Source organism: Marmota flaviventris, chromosome 19 (genome assembly GCF_047511675.1).
Source record: "Marmota flaviventris isolate mMarFla1 chromosome 19, mMarFla1.hap1, whole genome shotgun sequence".
NCBI classification, from domain to species: domain Eukaryota; kingdom Metazoa; phylum Chordata; class Mammalia; order Rodentia; family Sciuridae; genus Marmota; species Marmota flaviventris.
Window position 1 is genome coordinate 11,625,956 of NC_092516.1, and position 20,325 is coordinate 11,646,280.

The window sequence follows — 20,325 nt, forward strand, 5'->3', positions numbered from 1 at the left end:
GGGAATGGGCAGAGGACGGGGAGCCTGGCCTGGTGCTGGCCCCGGGGCGGGGGGCCACTCAGAGACGGTGCTTCTGCTGTCACTGTCACCTCCTGGTCGGGCCAGAGGACGGGAGGTCTGGAGCGCCCCTGTCCGGGGAGCTGGACTTGGAGGTTCTGGGTCACCAAGCAGGAGGTTCCGGCTCCCTGAAGGGTGCTCCATCCCCGATGGGCCCAGCACTGTCCCTCCCCGTCCTTCCTCTGCTGCTGGCCGAGAGCCCAGGCCGGCTGTTGATCAGGGGCCGACCCCACCTGATGGCCTCGGCCAGAGACCTTGGGACAGGCCTCCTGGGCGGGAGAGGCTCTCTCCCTGCCCTGGGCTGGACAGGGAGCTGGTGCTGGGGACCTGCCACCCCGGACCTCCTGTCCGGGACCAGTGCTGGGGCGCAGGGATGACTCGGCCGAACCCTGCCCACAGGTGGCACGTGGCTCCTGCAGGTGACAAGCAGGAGGCGGGAGGACAGGAGGTCCTGCTGCCCGCGGCCCCCTCCGCGTTGGCTGGGCCCCTCTGGTTTCTTACAAGTAGCCGGAGTTTCTCAGCTTTTCCCGAACAGAACTGAAAAGGCGGCCTGTGCCCGGGCGCCTGCTGCCACCTGTCGGCACCTGTCGGCCGGGACAGAGAGGAGGTCGGCCTCAAGGCTCTGCCCTTGGCCTCCCTCCCACCGACGTCCTGACCGTGGCCCGGCAGGCCTGCGGGAGGGGGTCCGGGAGGCCCTGGAGAAGCAGCCCCCAGGACCGGAGGCCTCTGGAAGGCAGGGGACGGAGGGAAGGTTTCCTTGGCAACTGTGGACGGGCTTGAGGCCCGAGGCCCCGTCCTCCCCTCCACCCGGAGCAGCTGGGGGCAGACCAAGTGTCCCGTGGCCCTCTTTCTGTCACTACTGAGTCAGCGCAGGGGCAGGGACAAGGATGGATGGCAGCTCTGCTCACGGTGGCTGGGCTCTCGGGGACGGTCAAGGCCGGGGGCGGGGTCTGCTGACCACCTTCCCGTTGGCGCAGACCCCGGGCTGTGCAGAGCTCCCGGGCCGAGAGGCTGGGCGCCCTTGGGAGGCCTGGCCAGAGTGGCTCGGAGCAGACCACCCAGAAGTGGCCTGCTCATGGCACGGACGGGTGACTCCGTCCCGAGGGAGGACCACAGCCTGGGCAGTGGCACGAGGAGCCTGCACGTGCACAGGTGGTCATCTACGCATTTGCCGGAATGTCCCCGCCTGGGGGCCCGGCGCTGGCCCAAGGTGGACCCCCGTGCCTTGCTTCCCCAGGCAGCTGAGCAGCTCCTCCTCCTACAGCGGGGACGGAGGACGGCCCCAGGCCAGCGCCACTGACCCGCAGAAGGCCGGGGCCAAGGAGGAGGCCTGGAAGCTGGTGGAGGCGGACAAGGTCCAGACGGGGCAGGTGAGCCTGGGACCAGGCCAGGGGGGAAGTGACGTGTGTCCAGGGCACGGCCGCGGCGCAGCGGAGCTGGGATTGCGCCCAGGCTCGGGGGGCACCTGTGGTCTCCCTGCTGCCCCCGCTGTGAGCAGGCGGGGCTCCCAGTTCAGGCCACTGGGGGCTCAGCCCAGGTGCGCACAGGTGGCCTCAGGTGGTGCCAGATGCAGGGATGAAGAATGGGCACAGACGCGGACAGGACGAGGCATCTCCACTCCCCTTCGTCCTTGTGACAGCGTCAGTGAGAGAGCCTGGGGTGGCCTGGGACAGCAGGGTCTGGGCCCTCGTCTTACTGTATTGTTATTATTTTTATTTTTAAGGACATTGGTTTGGGGCAAGTGTCAGTAGTTTTCTGTTCCTGGGAGGGATCCAGAGTCTGTTTTCTTTCTTTTTTCTTTTGGTACCAGAGATGAAACCCAGGGCCCTTGACCACCGCGTCACGTCTCCAGTCCTTTTTATTTTTTTATTCTGAGTCAGGGCCTCACTAAATCGCTGAGGCTGTCCTCGAACTCGCGATCCCCCTGCCTCAGCGCCCCGAGCTGCTGAGTTTATTCTCAAAAATAAACGTGGTCATACTAAGGGAGGGGCTAGGGTGTGCAAGGCCTGGTGCCCCTCCACCCCAAATAAGTTCCCAGTCCAAACCAAAACTCCCAGGGAAGGCAGGAGGGGAGCCCGCAGGCTGGGCACGACCCTTGGTCGCTGGCCGCTTCTCCCTGTGGCTCTCGCACCCGGGCTGTGCCAGGCTCTGACCCTCCCAGGAGCCAGAGGTCAGCCCAAGACAAGGCAGCCATGCCATCCCGAGAGAGGAGCATTTCTGCGGCCTGGGCCACCACGTCCTACTGCCCCCAGGGAAGGTGTCCCGAGCCCTGCAGGGCAGCCGCAGGGACGGCAGGCAGCTTGGCCGCGTGGTGAAGGACGAGGCAGAATCTGGAGACGGGAGGGAAGCAGACCTTCCACGCGGGGCCCGTTTCCTCAGCCAGCTGCAGGGTCCTGACCCGGACGTAGCTGAAACGCTTGTGATGACCCAGGCCCACCCCCAGGAGGGAGCCCTGGGGCTTGTGGACACCACGCCCCCTGCTGGGCTCCACAGGAAGCCCCCAAGTGTCCCCATGGAGCCCAGCGAGCACCTACCAAGGAAAACGGCAGCCTGGTGCTCGGTGCCCAGAGGAAGTGGAGTGGCAGGCCCAGAGCCCTGTGGTGGGAGGGAGGGAGGGGATGCTTGGTTGCTAGGCAACATGTCCCACCTTCCCATTTGCTTAAGACTTTTTGATGGTCCTGGAATTAGCTCAGAGTCCTGATAGGTGCCCCCAGGCCACCTGTGTGGCTGTGACCCCCTGCTTCTGTTCAGCGACCCTTTCCTCCTTTCAGTCCCCAAAGCGAAGCTTGCTGCACTCCCTTGTACCTCAGGGCCTTTGCATAGGTTGATTCCCCATAGTTTTGTTGGGGCTTTTGTGGTGCTGGAGATAGATCTCGGGCCTGTGCCTCACGCCTGCTCATCAAGCACCAGACTCCAAGCTGCATCCTCAGCCCCTGGTGGATTGTTAAATGTCACTTCCTCGGAGAATCCTGCCCCCACGCCGCCCCACCCTGGGTTGGGTCGAGATGCCTAGTTCTGTGCTGGAGGTGCGGCAGGGACAGGCAGGCAGCTGCTCTGCCGGGCAGTCGCTGACCTCGGAGGCCGCTCCTCCGCCCCCAGGTGAAGCTGTCCGTGTACTGGGACTACATGAAGGCCATCGGGCTCTGCCTCTCCTTCGTGAGCATCTTCCTCTTCCTGTGCAACCACGTGTCTGCCCTCGCCTCCAACTACTGGCTCAGCCTCTGGACGGACGACCCCGTTGTCAACGGGACCCAGGAGCACACCGATTTCTGGCTGGGCGTCTACGGAGGCCTGGGCATCGCGCAAGGTGGGTGCCCCCGCCCCCCTGGGCCCACCTGAGCTTGGAACCGGCCATGGCTTGGGGTCTAGTCACAGAATCGGGTCCCCCATGTCCTTAGGGGGCCCAGCCCAGACGGACAGACCCTGTCCCTCAGTAGCACTTCACAGGGTGACCCCGAGGGACGGGGGAGAGGCCCAGCAGGCCTGTTTCACAGACGGGCGGCTGAGGACCGGGAGCTGACCGGCTTCCTCCGCAGGCATCGCGGTGCTCGGCTACTCCATGACGGTGTCCATCGGGGGCATCTTCGCCTCCCGCCGCCTGCACCTGGACCTGCTGCACCAAGTCCTGCGCTCGCCCATGAGCTTCTTCGAGCGCACCCCCAGCGGGAACCTGGTGAACCGCTTCTCCAAGGAGCTGGACACGGTGGACTCCATGATCCCGCAGGTGATCAAGATGTTCATGGGCTCCCTGTTCAACGTCCTCGGCGCCTGCGTCATCATCCTGCTGGCCACACCCATCGCCGCCGTCATCATCCCACCCCTGGGCCTCCTCTACTTCCTCGTGCAGGTGAGGGCGGGGCCTGGCAGCCCGGGCAGCCCTACTGTGCGCTGCGTTCTGCCTCGCTCACCCAAGGGCTCCTCTCACCTTGCCGCCTCCACAGAGCAGGGCGCTGAGCCTCTGTCTGCAGGGCCGGGCTTTGCTTTTGTCCGTCTTGAACACCTGTGCACGGGTCGTTTTGGGCTTGCAGTAAGGAAACGCGTGTTCTAGCAAGGGCAGGGCTGGGGTGGCCACTCCAGGAGTTTGTTAATATTCCACTTGTGTTTTCTCTTCTCCTTGTCCCCCTTCTCACAGAAGGCTGCCATTCTTAAATTGGTCTCATGGTCCAGGATGGGTGCTGGAGTTCCAGCCATCACAACTATTTTTCAGACAATGAGGTTAATGTTAGGGGAACAGGACGAGGGAGCAGATGATTCCCGAATTGGCAGTGCCCATTTCAATACGTCTAATATTCTAGAACTTGGTCATGGAACCACTGTTCTTTGCAAGGGAGGCTAGGAAGGGCAGGATTTGGGCTGGACCCAAGACAGATCCCAGCAGAAGTGCTCATCTGTCAAGTGGGATTGTTGAGCCCAGGAGTGTCACGTTCCCGGTTGACAGACGGGCATGTTGAGGCTCAGAGAGAAGGAGCGTCTTGCCCCAGGGTGGAAGGGAGCATGTGATTTGCCAGGTCTGTCTGGTTCCTGAGCCCGTGTCCTTACTTGTCCCCAAGCACTGGCTGCAGCAGAGTGGCAGAGGGGCTGGCTGTTGAGGGGAGCCTCACGTGGCCGCCCGAGTGACAGTGAGGGACCAGGAGGTGTGTCTACCCCTCGCCACTCTGTGCCGCTGGGGTCCAGGAGGCTGGGCCCTGTCCACCAGCCCCGCCTTGGACCCCGCCACCCTGGGGACCAGTGACCCAGAGCACCGGCAGCAGTGCAGTCAGCGAGGTGCAGTCCCCGGACCCTCCTGTGCCTCTTGAGTTGGTGCCGGCCTTTCACCAAAATCGTAGCTGCTTCCCGAATCGGTCTTCGTTCCCAGGCGGGAGAGTTTCCTGAAGGGCCCCGTCCAGCTCCGCGAGGCCTGTCTCAAAACAAGACGGGGCTGCGGGTGGGGCTCGGGCTCCAGTGGCCCTGGTTCTGTGCCCAGGACCAAAGACAAAACCAAAAGATTTCGAGCAGCTCAGCCCAGAGGGCCGGGGTCCAGGGAGGGTGGGGCCTGCAGGGCCTTCGGCCAGGCCGGGCGTCTGGTTTCCTCCAAGGCAGCGGGCGCAGCGGCAGGACGGCGGTGCGCCTCGGGCTCCTGGACCTGGGGCTGCAGCCCTCGGAGACCGTTGGGCTGGCCGGAGCCCGGGCTGGCCCAGAGCTGCCCGCCTGCGGGCTCAAATGACCGCTGACCCTGCCGTCCAGAGAGAAGCCGCCGGCCACCGAGGCCCCACGGAAGCCTCCTGTTAGGTTCAGAGCTCTCCGTGGGACTCTGCCCCAAAGTGGCCAGTGCTCCTGGCTGGGACGGGAGGTCAGAGGTCAGGTCCCCCACAGCACTCAGATAGAGCAGTTCCCCGTCAGCTGTCCTGCTAGGGCCCCGGGTCCCTGTTCTGGTGTCCTTGGTACAGACGCAGAGCCAGGGCCCGGAGAGCTCAAGTGGCCAGTCCAGCCTCTTGCTCAGCGGCTTCTGGAAGCTTCCGGAGGGTGACTGGCTCTCACTCCGTCTCCCACAAGCCCTGCCGGGCAGCTTTGCCGGCCATTGGCTGAATGCCCAGGGCAGAGCAGGAGCCCAGGAAAGACGGCAGCTCCTGGTGGACAGCCCCCGAGGGCAGGAGCCGGGGCAGGAGCCGGGCAGCGAGCCGCAGAGGTGGCCCCACCTGGGGGCAAGGGTGCCCTGGAGGTGAAGCTGCTGCGCCCTCTGCAGGGCGCTGAGGGCCACTGCAGGGCGGGGCTGGTGGAGAATACGGGAGCCAGAGGCGCAGTGGCCTGGGGACAGGGGCAGGGACAGCAACCGTATCCCAGGACACAGTCGCAGGGGGCAGGGCTGGTCCCTCTGAGAGCACTGGGGGCCACTGAGGCCTGGGTGACGAGTTTACCTTCGTCCCGTGGTCAGGTCAGTGCAGGTGAGTTGAGTGCCGTCACTGCCTGGGGACATGATGGGCTAAATCCTGTCCCTTACTGTCCCTTACTGATGGCAGTAGTTGTCCTCTGAGGGCACCTGCTCACTCGAAGCCTGTGGAACTGCTGGTCCTCGTCTGCGTCTTGCGGTTCAGCCCAGCGTCACCAGGTGCTGAGCCTCCCGACCTGTGTGTGTGTGTGTGTGGGGGGAACGCGTGTGCGTGCAGACACGTGTGTGCAGAGGAAGAGTGACGCTCACGTGTTCCCCTCCCCACAGCCCTGTGAACAGGCCTTCTTGTCCCCACGTTACAGATGAGGACACCGAGGCTCAGAAGAATAAGTCCCTGGCTCTCTCTCTAGCAATGGCAGAGCCAGGATTTGAACTCAGGTCCGGTTGGCCTCAAAACTCATTAAACCACCCTGCTGTGTCCCGGAGCCCCTGGACCCGGGTCGGTGGCACTCTGCAGCCAGGCTGCCTCCCTGAATCCCACTCTGCCACTTCCCCGCCGTGGGGCCTCCGGAGGGGGTGGCTCAGGTCTTCTGCTCACGTCCTCCTGGGAAGCCGGACGGAGCACCTGCTGGGCTCGCCGTGGGCATCGTGGAGGCAGGTGTAGGTGAAAGTGGGCAGGCAGCACCTGGGAGGCTGGGCTGTCGGTCAGCACCAGCTGTTGTCGCCGCCCCCGTCCAGCAGGGGTGGGGCACTGTCAAGGACACCGGGCTTCAGCCCTTGGCCACCTGGAGGACCTGCCGCGTCCAGACTTGCCCCAGCACGGCCTCAGGAGGATGGGCGCAGGGACCGGCACTGACCCCCGTCTTGCGTCCCTCGCCCGCAGAGGTTCTACGTGGCCTCCTCCCGGCAGCTGAAGCGCCTCGAGTCGGTCAGCCGCTCCCCGGTGTACTCACACTTCAACGAGACCCTGCTGGGGGTCAGCGTGATCCGCGCCTTCGAGGAGCAGGAGCGGTTCATCCGCCAGAGTGACCTGAAGGTGGACGAGAACCAGAAGGCCTACTACCCCGGCATCGTGGCCAACAGGTGCGCTGGACCTGCAGGGGGCGGGGGCCGCCCGAGCACCTCGTCCCCCCGTCTCAGTGCCGTGGTGCACCTCGCACAACTCGGGCCCTGGCAGAAAGGCTGGGAAGACTTGGGGACGGGGCAGGGCCCCAGGGCACGACAGAGCGGGGACAGCGTTCCCCCAGAGTTCGCCTGTGAGCACCGTGCTCCAGGTGCCGTCCCTGGGACGCAGCTCCTCGGCAGCCGGTCCTCTGCTGCACGTCGTCCCTGGACGAGGGGCGGTCACTCCTGCCGAGGGAGGTGTGTCCAGAAAGGTTGACGCGCACTGAGCCGAGTCACGTAAAAAACCACCGTGTTGTGGCTCAGAAGTGAGGAGCATCAATCAGAAAGAGGCAGAAGTTAGACAAGTATCACCTGATGCGTTCCTAAAATAGCCTCCTTCTCACCCACTTCCTTCCCCATACACCCGAGGATTGGCCTGGAGGTGACCAACCGTGGGCCTGCTTTACACCGTCAGAGTAGAAAAGTGGGTGAAGGGACCGTCCATGACAAAGGGTCTTCAGCTGCCTTTGTAGAATTTTTAGTGTCTGTCCCCATCTGGCTCGTCTACGGGACTGTTCTACAAGCGAGGGTCCGTCCCGTGGATCCCGTGGGCTGTGGTGGAGGAGAGACCCCCCAGCACCACCTCCCTAAGGAAATAAAAAATGCTTCCCAAGTGCAAACCCGACAGTAGTGCCCGTCACCCTAGGGATGGCCTCTGAGCTAGCGTTGAGCAGCAAAGCATCTCTTTATATTCTTAAAAGGCAAAAGGAACTCTTTTTCATGTTTCTGAAATCAGGAGGAGTCTGGGAATGGGGGAGGGAGGTTGAAAAACGGTAGCTTCTTTCTCTCTGGATTCGTCTCTTGCCAAGAGACGTCTTTTAAGCCAGAGCTGCCTCTTCCGGTTGATGGCTTCTGAGTCCTGAGGAATGTCTGGGGCTTCGTGTTTTATGCCTGTGTGTGTTTTAAAGACTTCCCGAGAAAAAGCTGGGTCATAATATTTGGGCAAGCCTGACATTCTTGCCTAAACGGCTTCTGGAGAACACTATTTTGATCCCTGGGCTTACCAGGCTGACGCAGAGTTACTGATGGGGCATCCCCTGGGCCCTCCTTCCCCTGGGGCCGGGCTGCGTGTTTGGACGAGCAGAGCTCAGATGGCCTTTCTGCAGAACTCTCAGGGAGTTATTTCAGTTAGCAGATGGACTCCCCTCTCCCCCCACTGGCCAGAAGCCTGGTCTCTGAAAAGCTGACTCTGTGTGTCTGTCTGTCTGTCTCTCTGTCCGTCGGCCTGTTTCTCTGAGCAGGTGGTTGGCTGTGAGGCTGGAGTTCGTTGGCAACTTCATAGTCTTTTTTGCCTCCCTATTTGCGGTCATCTCCCGGCACAGCCTCCGCGCAGGCTTGGTGGGCCTCTCCGTGTCTTACTCTTTGCAGGTAAGAGGAGTCACTTCGCCTGGATGATGAAAGTCTCCTAATGGGGGTCTTCGGGTTCCCATATGGAGGGGGAGGAAAGGGGCTGAGTGGAATTTGAGAAGTACAGAGCCTGGTGACCAGGTATAGAAAAGAAATTGGACGTGGGGCCAGGATTCTCCATCAGCCAATAAAATTCCTTGATGGCTTGGGGGGATGCATTAGCTCCAGGGGAAATGCTTTTAAGACTATGAATTTCCCTCTAAGTGTGGCTTTAGCTGCACCTCGTGACTTTTGATACATAGTGTTTCCATATTATCATCTAGTTTGAAGTGTTTTCCGACTTCCTTTCTGATTATTCAAATAGCTGATGGGTCATTTTGAAAACTGTGGTAGTTAAATACTTAAGTGTGGTAAGTTGGGGTGATGGCTGTATGTGGGGCTGCTAATTTCTATACTTTTCATATCTGAAACATTTCATGATTCATAACTACTTAACAAAAATAAAATAGCTCTTCTCCCGCTGGAAACTCCACACGACTCTTTCCCTTGCAGATCACCGCATACTTGAACTGGCTGGTTCGGATGTCATCCGAGATGGAGACCAACATTGTGGCTGTGGAGAGACTCAAGGAGTATTCAGAAACCGAGAAGGAGGTAAAGAAGGGCCCCGACCCGACCTTTTGGCCTTGGTCTTCAGTGTAGCTTTGCCTGAAAGACACCTCTGAGCCATGTCTATGTCCACTCTGCCTGAGCAGGAGGGTGAGTTGGGTAGTCCTCCAGTTGGGTCTCCATCCTGTACCTGACCCATCTCTGTCAAAACCTACCTTTACTCTTAGGAGAAGACCACTCACATGTTGATTTGGTCTGTAAATGTTGATGAAGCACACCTACTGTGTGCTCTGAGCCCCAGGAGACTGCACTGAGCAGGGCAGAGCCTGTGCTCACAGGGCCGGTGGGCCAGGACTGCTCAGGCGGCGGTCAGTGATCGGCAGGAGAAGGAAGCAGGGCAGGCACAGGCGGCCCAGGGCTAGGAGGGGGGTCTCACTGACAGGAGCTCTGCGGAAGTGAGGGAGCTGGCCCAGCAGAGCCTGGGCACCAGGATGGACTCGAGATTCCTCACCGTCTCCTCCCTTCCGGCCCCTCCCTGTGATTGTAGGCTCCCTGGCAGGTCCCGGAGACAGCGCCCCCCAGCAACTGGCCCCAGGTGGGCCGAGTGGAGTTCCGGGACTACGGGCTGCGGTACCGAGAGGACCTGGACTTGGTTCTCAAGCACATCAACGTCACCATTGAAGGGGGAGAGAAGGTGGGTGTGCGACGTCCCCCAGCCCGTCCACAGCCGGCTCCGTCACCTGCCGGGGCTCGTGGAAATGAAGGCAGTTCAGAGTGTGCCCAGCAGGTCGCCTCTGGGACCCCGAGGGTCAAATGAGGACCGCAGCTGTGTTTTGGGGCGCGGGGGGAGATCTGAATAAGCTGCAAATCCTGAAAAAAAATCTGACGTTTTATATAAAAACTCATTTCCTGCTTTTCTGGGGCCCCCCGCAGCCTGGCTCTTCCTAAGGAGACCCGGCCCCCGAGTTCACTCCGGCTGCTCATGTGCCCCTGTAAGGCGTTGGTTGGCGTTGGCCATCGCTGGAGTGACAGGATGTCACTGTGACTGCTGGGGACGGCTCAAGGGACATACGAAGTTGGGTTCCAAGCTATTCCCAGAGCACATCCCTGCTCGAGATTCTTAGGATTTCCTCAGAAATCAGGTCAAGGGTGTGCCTGGCCCTTTGCATTTCTGCACGTATGGATTGGTCAACTGTCCCTGCCACGGCCTTGGATGGTCCCCGTTCCCACGAGCTGATTCCCTGGCCTGTGTCCAGGGGAGGACGGGGCAGGCGACGATCCTCATGGCTCGTGTTACACGTGGGCACTGTTGTGTGCAGGCTGCGCCGTGGTGTGGCTGACAGGGGCGAGGGAGCCCCGGGTGGCGCGGAGGCTGTGGGTGGACGTCGGGACTCGAGGCACTGCCCGTAGCCAGGAGCCCGGCTCCCTCAAGTGGAGACAGTGGGTATAGGGTACCCAGAGGGTGCAGGGAGTCGAACCGGGGGGGTCTCAGCAGCTCAGGGTGACAGGTGAAAACCTGGGGTCGGCAGGTAAGAAAGTGCCCCAAAGAGTGCCTTAGCTCCTGGGGAGCCTGGCGAGGGGAGCGGAGTCCTCTGTCCCAAACAGCCCCTCACGGAGTCTCTGGGGAGCTGGCGAGGCCGAGGCCGTGGAGGGAGTTGGGTGGACCAGGCGGCCAGCTGCTCTGGCCAGACACTTAGCAAGAGCACGTGCGGCGGAGGCGGCCCGGATTCCTTCGTCCCCACCTCACCCCGGCCCTTCCTGCCCTACAGGTGGGCATTGTGGGGCGCACGGGAGCCGGGAAGTCATCCCTCACCCTGGGCTTGTTCCGGATCAACGAGTCCGCGGAAGGAGAGATCATCGTCGACGGCGTCAACATCGCCGAGATCGGCCTGCATAACCTGCGCTTCAAGATCACCATCATCCCCCAGGTGGGGTCTGGGGGGCCGCGGGGGGCCTGGAGCTGTAATGGACGTTGGCCCGTACGTCCGTGGAGTCTGTCAATCACAGATCAGAGGTGTTTTTTGTTTTTTTAATGGCACCTGAGCTAGGCGTTGGTGGTGCACGCCTAAAATCCCAGCAGCCTGGGAGGCTGGGGCAGGAGGATCACAAGTTCAAGGCCAGCCTCAGCAACTTACCGAGACCCTGTCTCAAGAAAACTAACAAGTTCTTGGGGTGTGGCTCAGTGGTAGAGTGCCTGGGCTCAGTCCCCAACACCAAACACACACAGACCTTTTTACTTAACGTCAGTCCCTGAACCATACAGTGTGACACCTGTTCGCGTAGCATTTGTGCCGTGACAGGTGTGAGTCATCTAGATGCCTTGCCACACAGGAGGACGTGAGAAGGTCGTGTGCAGATCTGCTTTGTGTGTGAGACTTGAGCATCTGCAGATGAGGTGATCAGGATCCTCAATGAGATGCCATCTTCTCTCTGCCGGCATGGGGTCAGGATGAAGATCTCATGCTTCCTAGGTCTAGGCAGAAGAACTTTCTAGACCCATCCCTGGAGGAGGCAGCTCCCTTATCTGTTGCCTGTGTAGTTTTCTTAAGTTTCCTCTAAGGACCTCTTTGGGAGGCGGGGGCCGAGGGAGGAATTTCCCAGGACTCTCTCCCTCCTCCAGGGTCCCCACCCGAGTGCATATTGAAAACTCTGAGGAGCTGTGCAAAAAGAAGAAGAAAAGATGCGTTTTACCCCATTAGCCTGAGGTTCTTCCAAACTGTTTTTTCATTGCAAACGTCTCCGGGGTTAGGGGTTCTGGGGACGCTGAGAGCTCTTCCTCACAGTTCTGGGGACCGTGTTTGATGCCCCCCGGTGCTCCACCCGGGCCCCGGGGGACGGGCGCTGAGGGGCCCTCTGCTCTCCCCTCTGCAGGACCCCGTTTTGTTCTCGGGCTCCCTCCGCATGAACCTGGACCCATTCAGCCAGTACTCGGACGAGGAGGTGTGGACGGCCCTGGAGCTGGCTCACCTCAAGAGCTTCGTGTCGGGGCTCCCCGACAAGCTGGACCACGAGTGTTCGGAAGGCGGGGAGAACCTGAGGTGGGCAGGGGGGGACACAGCGCCCTGGCGGGTGCCCTCTCTGGGTATGAGGAGACTTGTCCTCTTGCGTCTGTTAGGCCTAGGTGGGGCGCAAGCAGACCGGGTCCCTTCACGTCTACTCTATCGCCCTGACCACCAGCGATGGTCGTGCTGCGAGTGATGGACGCCCCGGGGTGGTCGGCCTCGTGGCTCTGCTGACCTTGGCTGGGCTCCTTCAGGAGTCGGGGGTCAGCTCTGACCTGAGCTGGGGCGGTGAGGGGACATGCCGCTCACCCTCCAGTAGACCAGCCGTGGCGTGTCCCTGTGATGGGGAGGTACAGGATGGGCCAGCCCCAGTGTGCAGTGCCCTCCCACCGCAGCTGCCCTTAGGTCCGTCAGCATCCCTTGGCCAAGGCAAGGCCCACGGCTGAGTCCAGAGTCAGCCCTAGAGGTGGACGCAGATGCGTGGACCCGAGGCCACCTTTGCCATCTACTCCCCCAGCCGTTCTGAACTGACCAGGGCTCGGATGCCACCTCGGAGCTTCCCGAGACCCATCCCGAGCCTGCTGCTTACGCAGGAGATTGATTAGTGATGTCTGCCCTGGGCAGGGGCCCGGGAGCGGGTGCTCTCCTGGTGGAAGCGGCACAGAGTGGCTCCTTCGTCCTGCCTGTCCCAGGGCCGTGGGGGCTGACCTTCTCTGGCCTCTTCCTTCCCAGCGTGGGGCAGCGACAGCTCGTGTGCCTGGCCCGGGCGCTGCTGAGGAAGACCAAGATCCTCGTGTTGGACGAGGCCACGGCGGCCGTGGACCTGGAAACAGACGACCTCATTCAGTCCACCATCCGGACGCAGTTTGACAACTGCACGGTCCTCACCATCGCCCACCGGCTCAACACCATCATGGACTACACCAGGTGAGGCCCGCGCAGGGCTCTGGGCTGAGCGGCCTCCGGTCACCGCCCCTCCTTCACCACCGTCCTCCGGTGGCAGAGCCTCTCTATCCTGGGTGGCGCCAGGTGTCCCGGGGTCACAGGCAGCAGACACCGCTGGGCCTGTCCTCACTGCCTGCCCAGGATGGTTCTGGGAGGTGGGGACCCTTCAGGACGCTGTCAGATGAAGCCCCCGCCTCGAGGACCAGGCAGCTTAGTCACAAGGGACAGTGAACAGCAGCAAGTGATGTGGTTTCACAGGACGACGCGGCTGGAAGGGAGGTCCCCCAGGGGATGGTGGCAGTGCCACGCAGGGCCCTGTGCCCGTGGCACCCTGGAGGAGCGGCACCTTTGGAGAAAGGGGCCACGGAGGCGTCGGGCCCAGGATGCACAAAAGCTGTCACACAGCCCCTGGCTGGGGTCTGAGAGTCTCAAATTTAACACAGGTGGCCAGGGAAGGCCCCTCCCACGAGGTGACACTTGAGCAGAGTGCTAAGTACAGAGTCAGCATGGGACCATCTGGACAGGAGTCCGCAGCCTCTCTTTAAAGGGCCAGGGTATCTTCAGACTTGCCGGCCGAACGGTCTCCGTCACAGCTGCTCCACTCGGATGGCGGTGGCACGAAGCAGCCACAGGCCACACAGAGACGAAGCAGCGTGGCTGTGACTTCATAAAACTCGATTCCTGGGATCAGGCAGTGGGCCAGAGTCGGGCTGGGCATCTTGCCAATCTTTGATCTAAAGGAGAAAGAATCTAAGCTGGGAGCCCTGAGACGGGAAGGTGCTTACCGAACTGGAAAGCTAGCCCGGCCAGTGTGCTGGACATTGGCATGGAGCGGACAGTGGTGGGTGATGAGGCCAGAGAGGTAGGCAGGGCTGGACGTTGGAGCACTGTGTAACTTCAACAAGGGATCGGGCCTGTCACCCCAGCTGATCAGGAGGCTGAGGCAGGAGGATCGCAAGTTCAGAGCCAGCCTCAGCAAAAGCCAGGTCCTAAGCAGCTCAGGGAGACCCTGTCTCTAAAGAAAATACAAAATAGGGCTGGGGTGGGGCTCCGTGGTCGAGTGCCCCTGAGTTCAATCCTTGATACTCCCCCCTCCAAAAAAAAGAAGGATCTGGAACTTAGAGCCATGAACCATTGGAGGGCTCGAGTGCAGGGGTGATAGACATCTTTTAAGAGTGAGCCAGCACCTCTGTGTGACAGGTCCCCACTGCACACTTGAGATCCACCAGGAAGAAGTCTGAAGTGAGGTGGGAAGTGGTCGCTGTTGGACCCTCTAGTACCACCTCGTAGACCGGGGGTCGCAGCCTACGGCCCCCAGGCCGGGTCTGGCCCCTGTCTGTCTTTACACATAAAGTTTTACTGACACGCAGCCACGCCTGTTCGTTGTCCTCTGTCATCTCTGACTGCTTTCACAGTCGTGACCAAAACCACGTGACCCGCAGAGCCAAAAAGGCCACCTGGCCCTTTTCAGGGGACAGTTGCTGAGCCCCGCTGTAGACTGTGCTGAGATCTGTGTATTTCACCCTCAGTGCCATGGAACAGTGCATAGGAACAGTTGAAAGCATGTCACTGTCCCCACTACTCCCCCGTCACTGTTACTTCTGCCACTGTGATTGGCATAGGGTGGACGCTTGGGAGGCGGTCTCATGCAACTTGACATTGGTTGGAAGTAGAGTGAGGCCGGGCACCGGGTGGGAGTCTGCGGTGTGGCCCTGGCCCCGGGTGTTAGGGGCCGACTCAAAGCAATGCCCTGGGCCCGGGTGGACCGCTTCCTGCCTCTCACGTCTCCCCCCTTCCCCTGCAGGGTCATCGTCCTGGACAGAGGAGAGGTGCGGGAGTGTGGCACGCCGTCGGACCTCCTGCAGCAGAGGGGTCTCTTCTACAGCATGGCCAGGGACGCCGGCCTGGTGTGAGCCGCAGGGCCCGTGCGTCCAGTCAGCACGCAGGGCCAGCGTCCTCGGGAACCCCAGCCTCCCACGCAGAAACCAAAAAAATCCAAACCCCAAAACCAGAACGGACACAGGGCAGCAGCTGGCATCTGGCCCTTGCCCAGACGTGCCCACCTGCCCGGCCTCACGCCTGCCCGCTCTCCCGCATCTCACGCCTTGGAGGTGCCCGCGGCTCCTGGGGCCTTTGGTGGCCAGACTTCTGGAGAAGTCGGTTGTGTGAAATACGCTAGTGACCAAATGCTGCCAACTGCCTTGTGTCTCTCCAGCCAAAACCTGTGGATCCCACGCCTCTGGGATGCTCCCGGTCCCCACCGCCTCCCCGTCACCTGTGACGTCCCTTCTGCTTCCGTTGGGAAAGCTGCCTTTCTTTGGGGCCTCAGCTCCAGCCGAGGGGCCTGGTGGGAATCCTTCCGACCCTCAGGCGGCCCTCCCAGGGCTGGTCAGTCCTAGGCCAACCATCTGGTCTCGCAGGCCGACACTTCGGCACCGTGTCTGCCAGGACTTGCTTCAGCTGCCGGAGGCCACCTGGGCCCCCTGCACCCTGTCTTGAGGGGACTTGGTGGACCAGTGGATGATCCAGACCCGGAGCCCCCTCCTCCCTCCTTCCCGCCTCGGCCTCCGTGCTTTCCTCACCAGGGCCAGGGCGGGTCTGCCCCTCGGTACCTGGACGAGATGCAGGTCTGCTAACGGTTACGAAGCATCCCAGGCGTTCCCAGCTGGTACCAAAAAGAATCCCGTCTTCTGGATTTTAGACCTTGATTTCTCACCCCTGCCCTCTGGCTGGCTGCCGAAGAGCAGGTTGTGGAGAACTTGACATTGGGTGACGGAGTTCCTTCCAGGATAAAAGAACTTTTTTTTTTTTTCTTTTTCTTTTCTTTTTCTTTTTTTTTTTTTTTTAAGTACTGCTCCAGGGGAAAAGACCCTCTTAAAGAGTTTGACCTCTTGGGAGGAAGTGTCCGGCGGAGGAGCAGCGTGCCCGGGGAATGGCCAGACCTGGCCTTGCCTTTGATACTTGGTCCACGTGTTCTTGGAGGAAAACCAAGAAGTGGTTCCTTCAAAGCGGGACCTTGAGGTGTCCCAGTGACAGACCAAAGCAAGACCCCCCAAGACGGCGAGAGCCCGCTGCTGCCCCCAGATTCATACTTGCTATGAATTACTTTGCTGACTTCAAACCCAGAGAAGCATCTTTCTTCTTCTAGGTGGGAATATGTATTTATTTTTTTGTAAGTTATACCATTCTTTCACGTTAGAGAATCCAAGTGAAGACCTTTTTGGGAGACCTTTTTGTAATGACTCAACACTGGAAACATGGACATTTGCAAATGATTTGCAGTTAAAAAAAAAATACTTTATTTCTTTCTAAACAAGCTGTTCTGTTTTCTTTGGGGGCATTGGCAAAGGTCACACCCCTGACGGAGTTGGGATGTGGCAGGTGCATTCTTGCTAGAATGAGCTGTCATCAGAACCCGGAGCTGGGTGGGATTAGCAGGCGCACAAAGCCTGGGCTTTGGGGCCAGACAGGCCGAATCGGAGTCCTTCCCTGGTCACCTGTTATGGGGAGGTCACTTAGACTGTGTGCCCCGTTGCCTGGTCTGTAAAGAGGGGCTGGTCAGAATGACCTCGTGGTGTGTTGGGAACCCGTGGCCCAGCTCAATCCCATGTGGCCAACGCTACCCTTGACCCTGGCTTCGTACTGGGATGGACCAGGCTGGGCTGCAGGAACAAGTCATAAAATCCTGGACAGTGACCCCGAGGGTTTATGTCACGCTCTTCCAATTCTTGAGGGACAGGAGCCTCCACACTAGCTCCTGTGGACACCACTCAAGGGCTGGCTTCCGGGTCCCCAGAGCCGAGGAGGGGGAAATGGATGAGTCCCTGCCACTCTTCAGAGTCGCAGACCCGCAGCTGTCCCGCCCACAGCCCCTCAGCCAGAATCGGTCACGCGTGTTTCACTCCAGCCAAACACAGGGGACGCTGGGAAATGCGGGCGTGCACGTGGGAGGGAGGCTCCTCCTGTCCCGGTGGACTTGGTGTGGGGTGGTGAGACGGGGGTGTGTCTGAGTTTGTACTGGGCGAGTCTGGGTCACGACGGAGCCCTGGGAGCGCGACCTTCAGTCTACACCAAGACCATGCGCCAAGGGTGTGTGCGGATGGAACGTTCTAGCACTTCCACTGTGCCCCAAGCACTGCAGTCCCCTGACTGACACTGTCAGCTTGCCCCAGAGACTGCGGATCGGGAAGGCAGCCCCTGAGCCGGAGCTGGGGAGGCCGTGACCATTCCCACTAGTGGCCATTCACTGTCAGTGAGGCGGCCGCGCTTGGGGCAGGCGGCGGGTTTCGGTCCTGGAGCCTGGCCCTGGGCCTCGAAGTCTCGGGTCAGATCCTAAACGGTCTCTGAGGGTTGGCCCTGGACGGGTTGGGGTTCAGGTGGTGGTGGGGTCATTAGGACTGGACGCGGGGTGCTCAGGAGGAACCCAGGGCTGGGTGTCAGTTTAATCTGGTGAAGAGTCCACGGAGTGAGGCCCTCCCCCTCCCAGGTAAGTGCTTCCGTGTCTTGAAGGCAGGGGTGGGGGGGCTGAGCTTTCTTGTGCACCTACTGCGTGCCCAGCTCTGGGCTCTGTGTCTGCAAAGCTCCCACTAAGGGGGGTCCTGGCCACTTTGTCCACCCTAGCCCTCTTTCCGATCTGATGGCTAATTCGGTACTTTCTCCAAAATATGCAGGATCTAACCACCTTTTGGGGTGGGGGAGGAACCAGGGTGCTTAACCACTGAGACACGTCCTCAGCCTTTTTTACATTTTTATATTTCAAGACAGGGCCTCCCTAAGTCGCCTAGGGCCTCACTAAGTTGCTGAGGCTGGCTCTGAACTCGAGATCCTCCTGCCTCAGCCTCCTCCGGAGCCGCTGGGATGACAGGTGTGGGCCACCCGCCCGGCCCAGCCACTTCTTTCTCCCTCTGCTGCCACCCTGTCCCAGCTGCCTCCCTCTTGCTCTTGTGTCCCCACTGGGGCTTCCTCGGTGACCTCCTGGCTTCTGTCCCTAGCTGCCACCCTGCTGCCTGTTCTCCTCCCAGCGCCATGGTGACCCACGACACCAGGAGCTGATGTGGGCTCCTGCCCGGCCTCACCCCAGGGTCGTCCCGGCTGTGTGGGGACAGAACAGAAGAGGTAAAACCCCTGACCACGCCCCGCTCTGAGGACACACGTGGACCCTGTGGGATCTGTCACCACACACAGGGGGCCCTAGTGCCACGTGGGTGCAAGGTGTCGGGAAACTCGGCGAATGGCACGACCCAAACCCCCAGATCCCGGGGGAGAGGAGCACTCTGCTGCCGTCCCCGGGGGATTCTAGGGTGGAAGTGGCCCTGGCTGAGCGCAGATGCCAGGGAGCCCAAGAGGAGGCAGGGCCACCTGAGGGTCAGGGGGCCAGGGAGACCCTGCTCATTGATTCTGGATCCCAGTCTTCTCATGTGACAGGGTCTCATGGCCTCACCGGAGCACATCCATGAGGAGCCTGTAAGGGCCGCTCCGTGGCTCATACCTGGAACCCGAGGAACTCGAGAGGCTGAGGAAGGAGGATTGTAAGTTTGAGGCCAGCCTCAGCAACTTAGACCCTGTCTCAAAAAGTTAAAAGGGCTAGGGATGTGGCTCAGGGTTAAGCACACCTGGGCTCAGTCCCCAGTACCAGAAAACAAGAAAGAGCTGTAGGAGTAGTACTGCCCCAGGTCCTAGAACGTCTCATCAGGGGCAAGCCACAGTGCCCAGCTCCTTTGGCTGGGCTCGCCGTGTGGCAGCACTTGAAGCCGTGTCAGGCACAGGTATGTGCTTGAGGGGGGAAGGGACCCTGTGGCACTGAGAAGCCTGCAGGGACAGGCACTGGCCAGGGGCATCTGACTGTGTCCTTGCTGACCTAACCCTGCCCCCTCCTCCAGCCAGGCCCCACCGGAGGAGCCTCTGGCAGGGCTGCTATGGCCTGGGGGGCCTCCTCACTGCCTCACGGCGGGAGCCAACAGCAGCCTGGTCAGTGGCTCCAGGGCTTCCACGTGCCGGCCACTGTGTCCCCCACGTGGCTCTCTGGTCCATGACGGAGACTCTGGTGGCCCAGGAGCCACCCCAGCTGAGTTTGCCAAGCCCACAGCAGCCTCTGCCTGTGACCACACACCTGTCTGTGTGACCTTGGCCAGCAGAGAAGAGCAAAATGCCCCCGCAGGCCGCCCCTTCTCTAAAGCAGACAGGCCGAGGGCCGGTGTGAGCGCGGGTGATGGAGGGGCCCGGGACAAATCCCACTCTGCCCCTTACCAGCCAGACACCCTGGCGACCCCGTCCCCTCTCCCACGTCAGGCTCCCTGTCTGCAAAGGGGGGCTGGGAACGGGTCCACAGAACCGGCCGGTGAGTGGACGGGGGGCAGGGAGGGCATCAGAGGGACCCGGCCCACATCTTGGCAAAGGGGGACTGAAGCTGTCACTGAGACTTAGAGTACGTGTCCTGAAGGGCAGGGCACAGACGTTTCATCAGGACCAGGCCCTGTGGCCTGCACTGGGGGGACCAGGCAGCGATTCCCGGAGACAAGGCCTTGGGCATGTCCCCGCCTGGTACTAGCACAGTCATGTGCATGCCCCGGGGTGACTAATGGCAGCAGGACACGATAGGTGACCTGACACCCCCCCCCCCAGGGGACAGATGGCAGTGTATGGCATTTTGTCACCATCATGGAGGGACATGCTGTTGGCATCTGGCAGGTGGAGCCCAAGGAAGCTGTTACACATACTGTGCCGTTCGGGACGCCCCACGACAGGGGTCCAGCCGCACAGGTCACTCTCGATCCGGCTGGAGGGCCTGGAGACACCGCTCGGCCTCCCCTGCACATCGCGTCCCATCGGCCCTTGTTATCCTGGTGTAGGAAACATGCCCCAGGCTCGCACCATGAGGGTCAGGGAGCCGATTCCTGTGCGACCTTCACACCTGTCTGTGTGACCTTGGACTCGGCTGGCTGTTGGAGACTCTTTGGTCCTCTTTCCCGGTGCCCAGAGCTAATCCTACGTGTCCGGGCGTGAGCAGTACAGGGAGCTGTGCGCGGGTCACCTCTGGTTAAAGCAAGTGCTTGGCTTTCAGTACCGTCTGCAGTATGAGAGTGACCAGAATCACTCGGGGCGTTCTGATGGCCTCTGGGGCTGCCCTGGAACGCAGCTGGACTTTGGTCTTTGCAGCCATGTGCGTGAAATGTGCAGAGTCCTGGGTGGGTTCTCCCACTGGGGCCACGAGTCCTGGCACCTCTGTTCTGGGAACTGAGTGTGTGTGCCGTGCTTGCTTGTGCCTGGAGGGGGCCCGTCTCTGTGAGGGGGACCTGGCTGTGTGTCCAGGTGGGACAAGACACTCCTTGGAGCTTC

The 20,325-nt window shown here is 60.9% G+C and overlaps 1 protein-coding gene across 1 annotated transcript in view; it reads left to right on the forward strand.

The window, feature by feature from the left end:
- The window catches only part of Abcc1 (ATP binding cassette subfamily C member 1 (ABCC1 blood group)), a 94,085-nt gene extending 77,779 nt beyond the window's left edge, over window positions 1–16,306 (forward strand). The window contains exons 21-31 of the mRNA XM_027940941.2: window positions 1,295–1,427; window positions 3,157–3,364; window positions 3,594–3,904; window positions 6,807–7,006; window positions 8,329–8,455; window positions 8,987–9,088; window positions 9,591–9,737; window positions 10,813–10,971; window positions 11,915–12,081; window positions 12,778–12,972; window positions 14,795–16,306. Of these exons, the coding sequence (XP_027796742.2) occupies window positions 1,295–1,427; window positions 3,157–3,364; window positions 3,594–3,904; window positions 6,807–7,006; window positions 8,329–8,455; window positions 8,987–9,088; window positions 9,591–9,737; window positions 10,813–10,971; window positions 11,915–12,081; window positions 12,778–12,972; window positions 14,795–14,903 (1,858 nt within the window). The 3' untranslated portion in view covers window positions 14,904–16,306. The remainder of the gene's footprint in view (window positions 1–1,294; window positions 1,428–3,156; window positions 3,365–3,593; window positions 3,905–6,806; window positions 7,007–8,328; window positions 8,456–8,986; window positions 9,089–9,590; window positions 9,738–10,812; window positions 10,972–11,914; window positions 12,082–12,777; window positions 12,973–14,794) is intronic.
- Window positions 16,307–20,325: the final 4,019 nt, after the last annotated feature.